The sequence below is a fragment of the Camelus ferus genome, chromosome 1 (assembly GCF_009834535.1).
Source record: "Camelus ferus isolate YT-003-E chromosome 1, BCGSAC_Cfer_1.0, whole genome shotgun sequence".
NCBI lineage: Eukaryota > Metazoa > Chordata > Mammalia > Artiodactyla > Camelidae > Camelus > Camelus ferus.
Genome location: NC_045696.1, coordinates 47,338,526 through 47,351,972, shown reverse-complemented (window position 1 = coordinate 47,351,972; position 13,447 = coordinate 47,338,526). Strand labels below are relative to the sequence as shown.

General features: G+C 37.7%; 1 protein-coding gene across 6 annotated transcripts in view; it reads right to left on the bottom strand.

The window, feature by feature from the left end:
- Window positions 1-13,447, bottom strand: part of DZIP3 (DAZ interacting zinc finger protein 3) — a 104,426-nt gene that overhangs the window by 64,507 nt on the left and 26,472 nt on the right. For all 6 annotated transcript variants that reach the window (XM_032478625.1, XM_032478649.1, XM_032478657.1 and 3 more), the window contains 2 exons: window positions 10,651-10,731; window positions 9,190-9,314 (listed from right to left, as the gene is read on the bottom strand). In XM_032478625.1, the coding sequence (XP_032334516.1) occupies window positions 9,190-9,314; window positions 10,651-10,731 (206 nt within the window). The remainder of the gene's footprint in view (window positions 1-9,189; window positions 9,315-10,650; window positions 10,732-13,447) is intronic.

Here is a 13,447-nt window from a genome sequence, read left to right as displayed (position 1 = left end):
ATCAACTCTGAATATAAGGGCAGACTATACAGAAAATGAGGCCCAGTATTTAATTGCAAGGGTAGAACAACAGCAAAAACCAAAAGCATAGACCCAACAGGACTACTGTACTATCAGGGCTCTGACAGGGGAACAAGCAGACCATGCAAAAACACCATCTAAGGTACATGTCTCAGAAGATGATGTTTTTCCTTCTCAAGATCCTCCCCTAGCTCTACTCTTTGCCTATAGACCAAAAAATCTAAAATCAGGTATAAGCAAAGCCCAAATTGGAAAACAGTGGAAGAAAAAGCTTATTCACCTTAAGCATTGTAGAACTCGACTAGTATGTACCGGTAGGAACTTGTCCGGGAGTGGATGTAAAGACCGTTGAACCAATGGACAAATATACAGCTGGATAAGGAAGTGCATATTGATATGGGACAACTCTCCCATAATTCAGTATTTACTTTCCTAGCAAGGACACCTGAAGCCAGTCCTAACATGCTGTTGAGACGTCTACTTGAAGCATGGACGTAACAATGGCCTTTAGTAACTGAGGTTGAAATGTTGAAAATTTCTTGGCAGAATATTAAAGAAAGCTCAGGGAGATAAAGATGTTGGAATGGACTCACTACGTAAGACCACAGAATCCACCACTAGGCAAGGTTCTCTGGAAAGGCCCAGAGGACATTCCTTCCACTAACACAATAAGAAATACAGAGTGAGAAGGACATCAGTGTCTTTGAGCAGCTCAGTGGTGGTTATTCTCCATAGGCCAGGGATGAAAGTAAATGATGCAGCCAGATGACTGGGCTTTCTAGTGTCAATGATTTGGAAAACGGATTCTCTCCACTGCCCATCAGTAAAGAAAATAAACAGCAGTTCACATATCTGAGAGGACAGAAGTACAGATTCTTTGTCTTGTTTCAGAGCTATGCTAATTTTCTCAATATAGACTAAAGGGATTTTGATCACCCTGACATTCTGTAAAGCATAACACTAGCCAACCATATTGATGACATCATGCTAATGAACAGGAAGCAGGAAGTCTTCCAGATTGTAAAAAACAAGCATGCCAGAGGATAGAGGATCAACCTTACAAAATCAAAGAACTACCACAAACTGACACTTTTAGGGATCCAATGGTCAGGCCCAGCAGTAATCCTTCATAAGGATTTGCATAAATAAACTTTGCCTAATTCATGCTTAAGATCTCAGCTAAATATTATTTCCTCAAGGAGACTTCTGATTCCTGTAGGGTTCCAGTAAAGACTTAAATTGTTCATTGTATCCTCCTTCACAGCTCTTTATCACATTTCATAGTTGATTACTGATATAACTGATTATTTAATTAAGGTCTATAACCTTCACTATACTGTCAGTTACATGAGGACAGAACTGTCTATTTTGTAAACCACTTTGTCCCCAACACCTAGAATAGTCTCCAAAATATGATAAATGCTTAGCAAATAAAAATGAATGATGTGGAGACGGAGAAGACGGCGGAGTAGAAGGACGCTCGCAGGTCACCCTCTCCCACAAATACACCAAGACCCACATCTACAGACCTACTCAGCCAACCAGAGCACCTGCAGAACTCTGAGAGAACATCGCCCTCTTCAAATGATAAAGACGCCAAAAATCTGGTAGGAGAAAAGGAAAAAAGAAAGAACAAAAGGCAAAGCAGCACGGGACGGGTCCCGCGGGGAGGGAGCGGCAAAGGAGGACTGGCGCTCGCTCGCTGGGTCTCCCCTCTCCAACTGAGAGGCCAGCAGGACAGAGGGGGAGCCTCCGAGGCTCGGATCTGTACAGAGCAGCCCTTGACTAACAGAACTAAGTTAAATGGGCACAGAGCGTTCCCCCAACACCCAGCCTGAGACGCGGGCCAGCAGCTGCGGGCAGGGCCAGGCTGCACAAGCCAGGCGGAGGACGGGGGCGGCTGCACGGAGGCAGCCCCGGGGGAACGCAAGGGGCTGCGCGCTGTGGCTGTGGGTGCACAGGGCAGAACAACCTGGGCCCTCCATAAAACAGCAAGGTTGATGTGCTCTCGGGGGAAGGGTGCACAACCCCATCTCTGAAAACCCGCGGAAAGTTTTCGGGGGAAGAGAGGCGGGGCTCAGGCACAGCCGCCATATCCTCCGCGATGAGCACCCAGGCGGGGGCGGGGGCGAAACCTGCATCCGCACCTAAGGGCTTAGCAGCCGCAAAGGCCAGACTGAGACTGGCCTGCAGCCCGGGGCAGATAGGATCCTTCCATCCTGGTCCCTCAGAGAACTTGCTCCACAAAGACAAACAAGGAGCTGGGTTGTGGCTCGGAGCAGGGACAAGGCTGTCCCTCGGTCTTCCCCCAGCCCACCTGCGGAGCGCTGACCAGGGCGGAGCGCGCAGCCGCACAGAAAGCGGAACTACCGGCGGCGCAGGTAGAGCGAGAGCAGCCCCCCGCCTTTCGGGCAGGAACACAGCCCCTGACCGAGGTGCTGGGAGGGGACACGACCCGCCCTCCTACCCGGCCAGTCTGCAACATCTGACTGCGGCATCCGGAGGGGCAGCGACCCGCCCGCCCACAGCAGAGAGCTGCACCTGACCCAGTGTTAGGAGGAGGCGCGATCCGCTTGCCGACAGGTGCTGGGAGCAGCACAGAAGAGGGCGCCAACGGAAGGCCTCTGAAAACAGCAAGCTGAGCTTCCAAAACAGGACGAAGACAGAAAGACTTCACATTAAAAGCACACAGACTCCAGGAGAACACCGACAAACCCACCCCCCCTTTTTTTTTTAAAATCTGTTTTTACCTGTTCTATTTTCTGTTACTCTTTTAATTTTTACTTCTTAATTCATTTCTATTTCTCTTGGGTTTTGATGTCCTGTTATTGATTAGACACAGGTTTCAAATACATCTATTCATCTCCCCCCCCCTTTTTTTTGGTAAAGGTTTTAAAAGGACGTCTCAACCTGATTAATACTCTGCTTCAACTCGCTCTTCTATTATTCATTATACACTGTTTTCAAACCCTCTTTCTCCCTTCTTTTAAAATTCTTTCTCTCTCTCTTTTTTTTTCTTTTTTTCCTAAGTTTTATTCCTAAATAGGTATTAGATAGATAAAATCCTTAAGGACCAAAATAAACAACTGATACTTCATAAACCACAGTGCCAGAGAGGTATGAGCAAGATGAAGAAGCAGAAAAACCTTTCCCAATTAAAAGAACAAGAGAAATCCCCTGAAAGAAAGATCAACGAAATAGACATCGATAGCCTACTAGATCAAGATTTCAAAAAAGGAGTGATCGAATTGCTGAAGGAATTGAGATAGTGTTTAGAGATATAAAATATGTCAAAAATGAAACTGAAGCTATAAAGAAGAGCCAAGTAGAATGGGTAAACTCATTGACAGAGATGAGGAATGATCTAATAGCTGTGCAAAGCCGACTAGATAATGCAGAGGAACGAATTAGTGATCTAGAAGACAGGGCAACAGAAAGCACCCATTCAGAAGAACTACAAGAGAAGCAAATAAAAAATAATGAAAATAGCATAAGGGACCTATGGGATAATATAAAGCATCCCAATCTTCGCATAATAGGGGTCCCAGAAGGAGAAGAAAGATCAAAGGGGATTGAAAAGGTTTTCGAAGAAATCATGACTGAAAACTTCCCAAACTTAGAGAAGGAATCAGATATCCAAGTACAGGAAGCTCAGAGGGTCCCAAACAGGAAGAACCCAAATAGACCCACACCAAGACATATCATAATCAAGATGGCCAGAGTCAAGGATAAAGAAAGGATTCTAAAGGTAGCAAGAGAAAAGCAAAGAGTAAGTTACAAGGGAACCCCCATAAGGCTCTCAGCTGATTTCTCTGCACAAACACTACAGGCCAGAAGGGAGTGGCAAGATATAGTCAAAGCCCTGAATGAAAAAAAGATGCAGCCTAGGATCCTTTATCCAGCAAGGCTATCCTTGAGGATAGAAGGAGAAATAAAGAGTTTCACAGACAAGAAAAAGCTGCAGGAGTTTAGCAACACTAAACCCATGCTAAAAGAAATATTGAAAGGGCTATTCTAAATAGAAAAGCAGCAGGATGCTACAGAAATGAGAAACTCACAACTGGAAAGGTGATAACTCATGAATTACAAATAAAGTAAACATGAAATTATAAAAGAAGACATACAAATCACTGAGAGTGGGAGAGGGAGGCAGGGAAATACAGAATATCTTTTTCTTTCTTTTAAAAATTTTTTTAACAGTAGGATGGGTTTGAGATCATGTTACTATCAGTTTAATAAAAACAGTTATAGTAATGGGTTAATAGATTTACAAAAAAGGGTAACCACAAGCCAAAAATTTACAAAGGATTAAATTAATCCACAAAAATTAAATAAAATCCATGAAAATACAAAGGAAAATTACCAAACCACAAAAGGAAGAAGAAAGGAACAAAGAGGATATACCAATTCAACTGCAAAGTTAAGTTCAAAATGGCAATAAACACACATCTATCATTAATTAGTGTAAATGTTAATGGACTAAATGCTCCAGTCAAAAGACACAGAGTGGCAGACTGGATAATAAAGCAAGAACCTTCAATATGCTGCATACAAGAGACCCACTTTAGGGAGAAGGACACATATAGATTGAGAGTGAAAGGATAGAAAAGGATATTCCATGCAAATGGAAAAGCCAAAAAAGCAGGTGTTGCAGTACTGATTTCAGACAAAATAGACTTTAAAACAAAGGCCATAAAGAAAGATAAAGAAGGACATTTTATAATGATTAAAGGAGTGATACAAGATGAGGATATTACACTCGTTAATATATATGCACCCAATATAGGAGCACCTAAGTACATACAAGAATTACTAACAGAGATAAAGGGGGACATTGATGGGAATACAATCATAGTTGGAGATTTTAACACTGCATTAACATCACTAGACAGATCTTCCAGACAGAAAATAAACAAGGCAACAGAGAAATTAAATACTACAATAGAAAAACTAGATTTGGTGGATATTTTCAGAGCATTACACCCCCCAAAAATAGGATATACATTCTTTTCAAGTGCACATGGAACATTTTCCAGGATCGATCATGTACTTGGGCACAAAAGAAACCTCAACAATTTTAAGAAGATAGAAATTATCTCAAGCATCTTTATTGACCACAATGCTATGAAACTGGAAATCAACAACAGAGAAACAATGAGAAAAAAAGGAAAGCATGGAGATTAAACAATATGTTATTGAAAAAACAATGGATCAATGAGGAAATCAAAGCTGAAATTAAAAAATACCTTGAGACAAATGAGAATGAAAGCACAACCACTCAAAACCTATGGGACACAGCAAAGGCAGTGCTAAGAGGGAAGTTTATAGCGATACAGGCCTTCCTCAAAAAAGAAGAACAATCTCAAATAAACAATTTAACCCACCACCTGAATGAATTAGAAAAAGAAGAACAAAAAGCCCCAAAAAGCAGCAGAAGGAAGGAAATAATAAAGATCAGAGGGGAATTAAATACAATAGAGATTAACAAGACCATAGAAAAAATCAACCAAACCAAAAGCTGGTTTTTTGAAAAAGTAAATAAAATCGACAAACCTCTGGCCAAACTCACAAAGAAGAAAAAAGAGAGAGCACAAATTAGCAAAATAAGAAAGGAAAATGGAGAAATTACAACAAACAAAATAGAAATACAGAATATCATATGAGAATATTATGAAAAACTGTATGGAACCAAACTGGATAACCTAGAGGAGATGGACAAGTTTCTGGAAACATACTGTCCACCAAAACTGAATCAAGAAGAATCTGAACACTTGAACAATCCGATCACTAGAAAGGAAATAGAAATAGCAATTAAAAACCTCCCTACAAATAAAAGTCCAGGACCGGACGGCTTCACCGGGGAATTCTACCAAACATACAAAGAAGAACTCATACCAGTCCTTCTCAAACTCTTCCAGACGATTGAAAAGGAGGGAATACTCCCAAACTCATTCTATGAAGCCACCATCACCCTGATACCAAAACCAGGCAAAGACACTACAAAAAAAGAGAATTATAGGCCAATATCACTGATGAACATAGACGCCAAAATCCTCACCAAAATTTTGGCAAATACAATCCAACAACACATAAAAAAGATTATACATCATGACCAAGTGGGGTTCATCCCAGGGACACAAGGCTGGTTCAACATACGCAAATCAATCAGTGTAATACATCACATCAACAAGAGAAAGGACAAAAACCACATGATCATCTCAATCGATGCAGAAAAAGCATTTGATAAAATTCAACACCCATTTATGGTAAAAACTCTCGCCAAAGTGGGTATAGAGGGAACATATCTCAACATAATAAAAGCTATATATGACAAACCTACAGCCAGCATAGTACTCAACGGTGAAAAACTCAAAAGCTTCCCACTAAAATCTGGGACAAGACAAGGATGCCCACTATCACCACTCCTATTCAACATAGTCCTGGAAGTCCTAGCCACAGCAGTCAGGCAAGAGAAAGAAATAAAAGGGATCCAAATTGGAAAAGAAGAGGTAAAAGTGTCATTATATGCTGATGACATGTTACTATATATAGAAAACCCTAAAAGGTCCACACAAAAGCTACTAGAGCTGATTGAAGAATTCAGCAAGGTAGCAGGTTACAAAATTAACGTTCAAAAATCAGTTGCATTTCTTTACACTAACGATAAATCAACAGAAGAAGAAAGTAAAGAAACAATCCCCTTTAAAATAGCACCCAAAGTAATAAAATATCTGGGAATAAATCTAACCAAGGAGGTGAAAGAATTATACACAGAAAACTATAAACCATTGATGAAGGAAATTAAAGAAGACTTTAAAAAATGGAAAGATATTCCATGCTCTTGGATTGGAAGAATCAATATTGTTAAAATGGTCACACTGCCCAAGGCAATCTACAGATTTAATGCAATCCCTATCCAATTACCCAGGACATATTTCACAGAACTAGAACAAATCATAATAAAATTTATATGGAACCATCAAAGACCTAGAATTGCCAAAGCATTACTGAAGAGAAAGAAAGAGGCTGGAGGAATAACTCTCTCAGACTTCAGACAATACTATAGAGCTACAGTCATCAAGACAGCATGGTATTGGTACCAAAACAGACATATAGACCAATGGAACAGAATAGAGAGCCCAGAAATGAACCCACAAACTTTTGGTCAACTCATCTTCGACAAAGGAGGCAAGAATATACAATGGAATAAAGACAGTCTCTTCAGCAAATGGTGTTGGGAAAACTGGACAGCAGCATGTAAAACAATGAAGCTAGAACACTCCCTTACACCATATACAAAAATCAACTCAAAATGGATTAAAGACTTAAACATAAGACAAGATACAATAAACCTCCTAGAGGAAAACATAGGCAAAACATTATCTGACATACATCTCAAAAATTTTCTCCTAGAAGAAATAAAAGCAAGAATAAACAAATGGGACCTAATGAAACTTACAAGCTTCTGCACAGCAAAGGAAACCAGAAGTAAAACAAGAAGAAAACCTACGGAATGGGAGAAAATTTTTGCAAGTGAAACCGACAAAGGCTTGATCTCCAGAATATATAAGCAGCTCATACGACTCAATAAGAAAAAAATAAACAACCCAATCCAAAAATGGGCAGAAGACCTAAACAAGCAATTCTCCAAGGAAGACATACAAATGATCAATAGGTACATGAAAAAATGCTCAATATCACTAATTATCAGAGAAATGCAAATCAAAACTACAATGAGGTATCACCTCACACCAGTCAGAATGGCCGTCATTCAGAAATCCACAAATGACAAATGCTGGAGAGGCTGTGAAGAAAGGGGAACCCTCCTACTCTGCTGGTGGGAATGCAGTCTGGTGCAGCCACTATGGAAAACAGTGTGGAGATTCCTCAAAAGACTAGGAATAGACTTACCATATGACCCAAGAATCCCACTCCTGGGCTTGTATCCAGAAGGAAATCTACTTCAGGATGACACCTGCACCCCAATGTTCATAGCAGCACTATTTACAATAGCCAAAACATGGAAACAGCCTAAATGTCCATCAACAGGTGACTGGATAAAGAAGATGTGATATATTTATACAATGGAATACTACTCAGCCATAAAAACCGACAACATAATGCCATTTGCAGCAACATGGATGCTCCTGGAGAATGTCATTCTAAATGAAGTAAGCCAGAAAGAGAAAGAAAAATACCATATGAGATCGCTCATATGTGGAATCTAAAAAACAAAAACAAAAACAAACAAACAAAAACAAAGCGTAAATACAGGACAGAAATAGACTCACAGACAGAGAATACAGACTTGTGGTTACCGGGGGGTGGAGGGTGGGAAGGGATAGCCGGGGATTTCAAAATTGTAGAATAGATAAACAAGATTACACTGTATATAGCACAGGGAAATATACACAAAATGTTATGATAACTCACAGAGAAAAAAATGTGACAATGAGTGTGTGTATATGTCCATGAATAACTGAAAAATTGTGCTGAACACTGGAATTTGACACATTGTAAAATGATTATAAATCAATAAAAAAAGTTAAAAAAAAATGAATGATGCTACAAATGGCTAAGGATCTACATGTGGGAAGTGAACAGGTAGTCCATATAGGTTCCCCTGTACAATTTTACTAAATATGTAATACCCAATACTCCCAAACTCAGCATTTGGACACTTTCAATGCATTATAAGCTCATTTGTACCTTAAACACCTATTCCAAGTGGTAATATTAATAACTACAACCAATAATTATTATTAAGAATAGCATTTTTGTGTCCTGGTCTTTATGTTAATCACCTGCAATGTCCTTATGAGGTGGGTACTATTATTAGTTCCAAAGATAAGGAAGCTTAGCAACATTAAGTTTCCTAGAGTCATATACTAGGTAAGTGGTAGAAAATGTATTTGTGCCCAAGTCTGTTAGACTCCAAAGCCTATGTTCCTAATGCCTATACTATACTGCCTTTTACTGATATGGCCTGTTAAGTTGGATATTTAATATGTTCAAGAATATTAAAGAAATTACCTATAGAATCAGTGAAGAAGAAAAGAATTAGGAGAGCACAATGTCATAATCCCTGGTATACTGTGCAAACTTTATTCCCATTGCATAATGCTGAAAGTTGACAGGCAAGATCTACCCGTTAATTAAAACCCTTACCTCTTCTGGGCACATCGAAGCAAACCACGTCCAAAATAAACTAAAGACATAAAATTTTCACAAATTTCATTTTCTTGGATCACCATCTTCATCACCAGAAATTTATTCTCAGCTTCTATATAATCCTGTAGTAATATAAAACTAGGTTTGGCTGATGTAAAAGGCATTTTTTTTCTTTTACAATAAACAATTATTCCCCAAACTGGAGGTTAGAGCAGCTTTAATATTGACCCAGTCATTTGGTTATTTATTCACATCTCTAATCTTAGCATCTCTGTATATGATCACATAGATAATGTACTCAGTGCTTAAAATACTTATTACAAAAGAACTTAAGATCTTTAACCAATGTTTCAAAGTGAACATTAAAACAATAACATTTTTTATATCAAAAACTGACAAATATTACTAGCCAAAATAAGGGCTTTTCTTATGACTATGGAACATAATTCTTTATAATTCTTCCTAATTTTTCTTTTTGATTAAAGCACAAATCTTCCTAATTTTTCAAGTGGGAAATAAGTGACTTTTCAAACACACAGTCTCTTTTGGGGAAGGACTATCTTGTTTATAGCAATATAGCTAAGACGTAAAGGTCAGAATCAGTTCTAATAATAGCTTCAGTTATCATTATTAAAACAGGCATCTGAATCACTTTGCTGAAATACAACATTGTATATCAACTGTACATCAATAAAAAGTTGTTTATTTTGGAAAAAAAAAACAAACAGGCATAATAGTCTTGGTCTCCCTGGGGCAAAATGCTGCATGGCCTCATTTTAAAATACTCTCTAGCATATCACACAAAACAATACTTAGCATTATGTGAAATTATTTAAAATGGAAATGTTTTCAGTTTGGTGCTTATAAATTCTACTTCATATAATTAACAAGTCAGATTTATATACTTAATTTATGAAATGAAGTAGAGTATAAATTTAGAAATATAAAAAGTAAAAGAGATATCAAGGCTGCAACTGAGAAATTAAAAATAAGAAAAAGAGAATGTTAAATTTGTAAGGACCCTTAGAAATCACCTAGTTATCTCCCAGATTTTTACTTTTTGCACTTCACTTTATTAGACAAAGAATTTGAGGTAAAACTTATATTTTACAAAAATGTAAGATAAAGACCAGAGAGATTAAATTACACTAGAAAATGTGTTAAAACATACTGTATAAGTGAAAGAAGCTAAACAATTTTCTGTTTTACATAAATGGTAAGTATTTCAAAGATAAATAAAATAACAAAAGTTATAAGCTAACATTGTTTCCTCTATCAGTATTTATAGTTTCACAATATAGTCCCAGGAATAATTACTCTACATTCAAATATATGATAGAAAGGTCACTGAATGGTTTCAGTTTTTAGAGAATTTCAAAAATCAATGTTTTAATTTGTTAAAATGAAGTCAGTGTATGTGAAGAGATTTATAATGGGCAAATAAAAGATTCTACATACCTCTTTCTTTCCTCTTTCAGTGAGTGCTACTCCATACAAAAACAGTAATGTCAAATAATAACCAATATTAATCTGATGTGCCTAAAAAGACAAAATACATTTTAGTTGATTATTTAGACTAAGATATTTTTCAGTATAGCAAGCTTAATTAAATATCCTAGGCCTATTTAGTAACTATTAAAAATAGTTAAAGTTATTACTATATTATCAACCATCTAGTAATCACTATATAGAATGCATTTTAGATGTATTTAATAATTTGTCCTACAAGAAAGGTAGTCAATAATCTTGAAACAAAACATTCGAGTTTGATCAAAGAAAATGAAAGCAAATGCCATCAAGATTTGTTATACTAAATCTTTCCAAAAAATTCTAATTCTCTCTTTCCTGCACTCTTTTTCTTTCTCTCTCTCATATTTTAGGTATAAGAACAACAAACACCCAAGTATCCACCATTTAGCTTAAAAAATAAAATAATCTCTTAAGTCAAAGTCTTTTATTGTCCATGTGTGGGTTTTGTTACAACACTATAGATATAAAGTTTATCACTTATTTAGTGAAAAATTAAAACATGAATATTTCCTTCATTTAAAAACGGTCTATGCTAAATTAAAGATGGAGAACAGATCAGGGATTAGGGTGGATAAAGGGTACGTGTGACTATAAAAGATTAGCATAACAGATTTCTGTGGTGATGAAATAGTTCTTTTATTCTGATTGCAGTAATGGTTACAAAAATACACACTTGTGATAAAACAGCATAGAACTATACATACCTGTGCATAAAAAATTTATCCTAGCTGGGAATGCTATCCTTAGAAAGACCTGCTTACAAGGCTAACCCTTGGATGGTGTCTGGAAATCTGCATCTCAAGAGTATTCCCACTGTTCTCTAACTGACAGGGGTGGCTCACTGTGCCTAGACTGCGCCCACTATGACATTTAAGCTGAACATCTGGGAGTTTCTTCTCGGAGTCTGGAATTTTGACACATGCTAGGCAGAGGGTGCCTACATGATCAACCTCCAATAAAAATCTTGAGCACTGATTCTCTAATGGACTTCCCTGGGCAGAAATCACACACAGACTGCTGCATTTTTGTTGTGGAGGGGTGATGAAGAGATGTACTCTGTGTGACCTCTCATAAAAGGGAGAAAACATAAGAAGCCTGAAGATGAATTCCTCTAGACTGCCTATGTTTTAACCCTTATGGTCTGGGTATGTATTTTTACTATATCACTTTAATAAATTTCAGCATGAGTACAGCATTACACCAAATCCCATGAGTGCTTCTGAACACGGGGGCCTTAGAGACCCCTGACACAACACCCATGTACCAGTGTCAACTTCCTGTCTTGATAATATTTTGTTGTTCTATAAGATGTAACTATTGGAGGAAACTGAAGGGTACACCAGGACCTCCTTGTACTTTTGTATTTTACAGCTGTATTTTTGCAACTTCTGTGCATCTAAAATTATCTCAAAATAAAAAATTAAATAAATTTTCTACAGAGAAAAGCATTATTCATTCTGCTCATAAGCTCTGTATTGACTAAAGAGAATAACCATATCTTTTGCCACATTAACTTTTTTCACTGCTAAAACATACTAAAACAGGATTCTTTTTTTTTCAGGTACATAAGGATGATAAACATCTAAAGAATATAAGCTTTTCTTTTATACTGATCTAACTGTATTCTCTCATCTAGCACACTTCTTACAGCCAACAGTATATATTTATAACTGGCTGAGGTTAAGAGTTTGGCTTCAAACTGAGTGGAAATAAGACATATGTGCTTGTTCTCAATGGACTGAGTTTATATACACAAACTCCCCTGTAACATCTAATTTGTTTCCATCTTCAAATTCCTATCTCTGCAGAAGCTCTGAAGCCAAGACTACATGGGTTTGTATCTTAACTTCACTACTTAGTACTTGATAAATTAAGCAAATTATTTAACCTCCATGCCCGTTTCTAACCTGTAAAATGGGAATAATGAGGTAGGGTACTTGTGAAGAGTAAATCCTTACAAAGTGCTTAGAATAGTGTCTGTTATATAGCAAACACTAAATAAGTATGAGCTATTATTTTTTAACTTTTAAAAAACTAGTTTCATGAATAATAAAACAAAGCATGTAGTTCATACAGTTCTAAACAAAAAGAGCATTTGAGAACAATATAAAGTAGTAACAGTAGTAACTCTATAATTAGAAACAGAAGGTTAAGAATTTAAAGATGCAAGTGGTACATTTCTAACCTAAATGCCCTGCCCTTTCCTCCCTACCCTGCCCCCACTGACAGAGATTATTCCAGGTAGCAAATGGAAACAGAGATGTTACCAGCAGCTGTCCCCTACCCCCACCCTACTGCCACTTCCTACAAGGTTGCCTCAGCTCTCCTTGGTGGCCCCGAGGAACAGGGAGAGCCGAGGAACAGGGAGAGCCGTTTGGATACAGCAGCAGGCTGCTCTGATCATGACAGTTCCAATTCTGCTCATGAGTGCCATCAAGAGAAGAAACATTTTCATTCTTAGTGTAAGACTCATTTCTAAAGTAACATTCAGGTAAAGAAGTCTAAGCAATCAGCATCTATTGATGCTGATTTTATAATGATTTATTTCACTGCTTAGCAACCTGGTCAATGGGAGAAACAGCAGGTCTGCAGCATCCCAGAAGTTCTTGGGATTACATGCTGCTGCAAACTCCCTTTTCTTTGTTCTCTCTTTGACTCCATCTAGAATTCCTTTATGGTGGAAATATATCGCCTCTTAGAACCTGTCCTGAGAGTCCTAAACAAG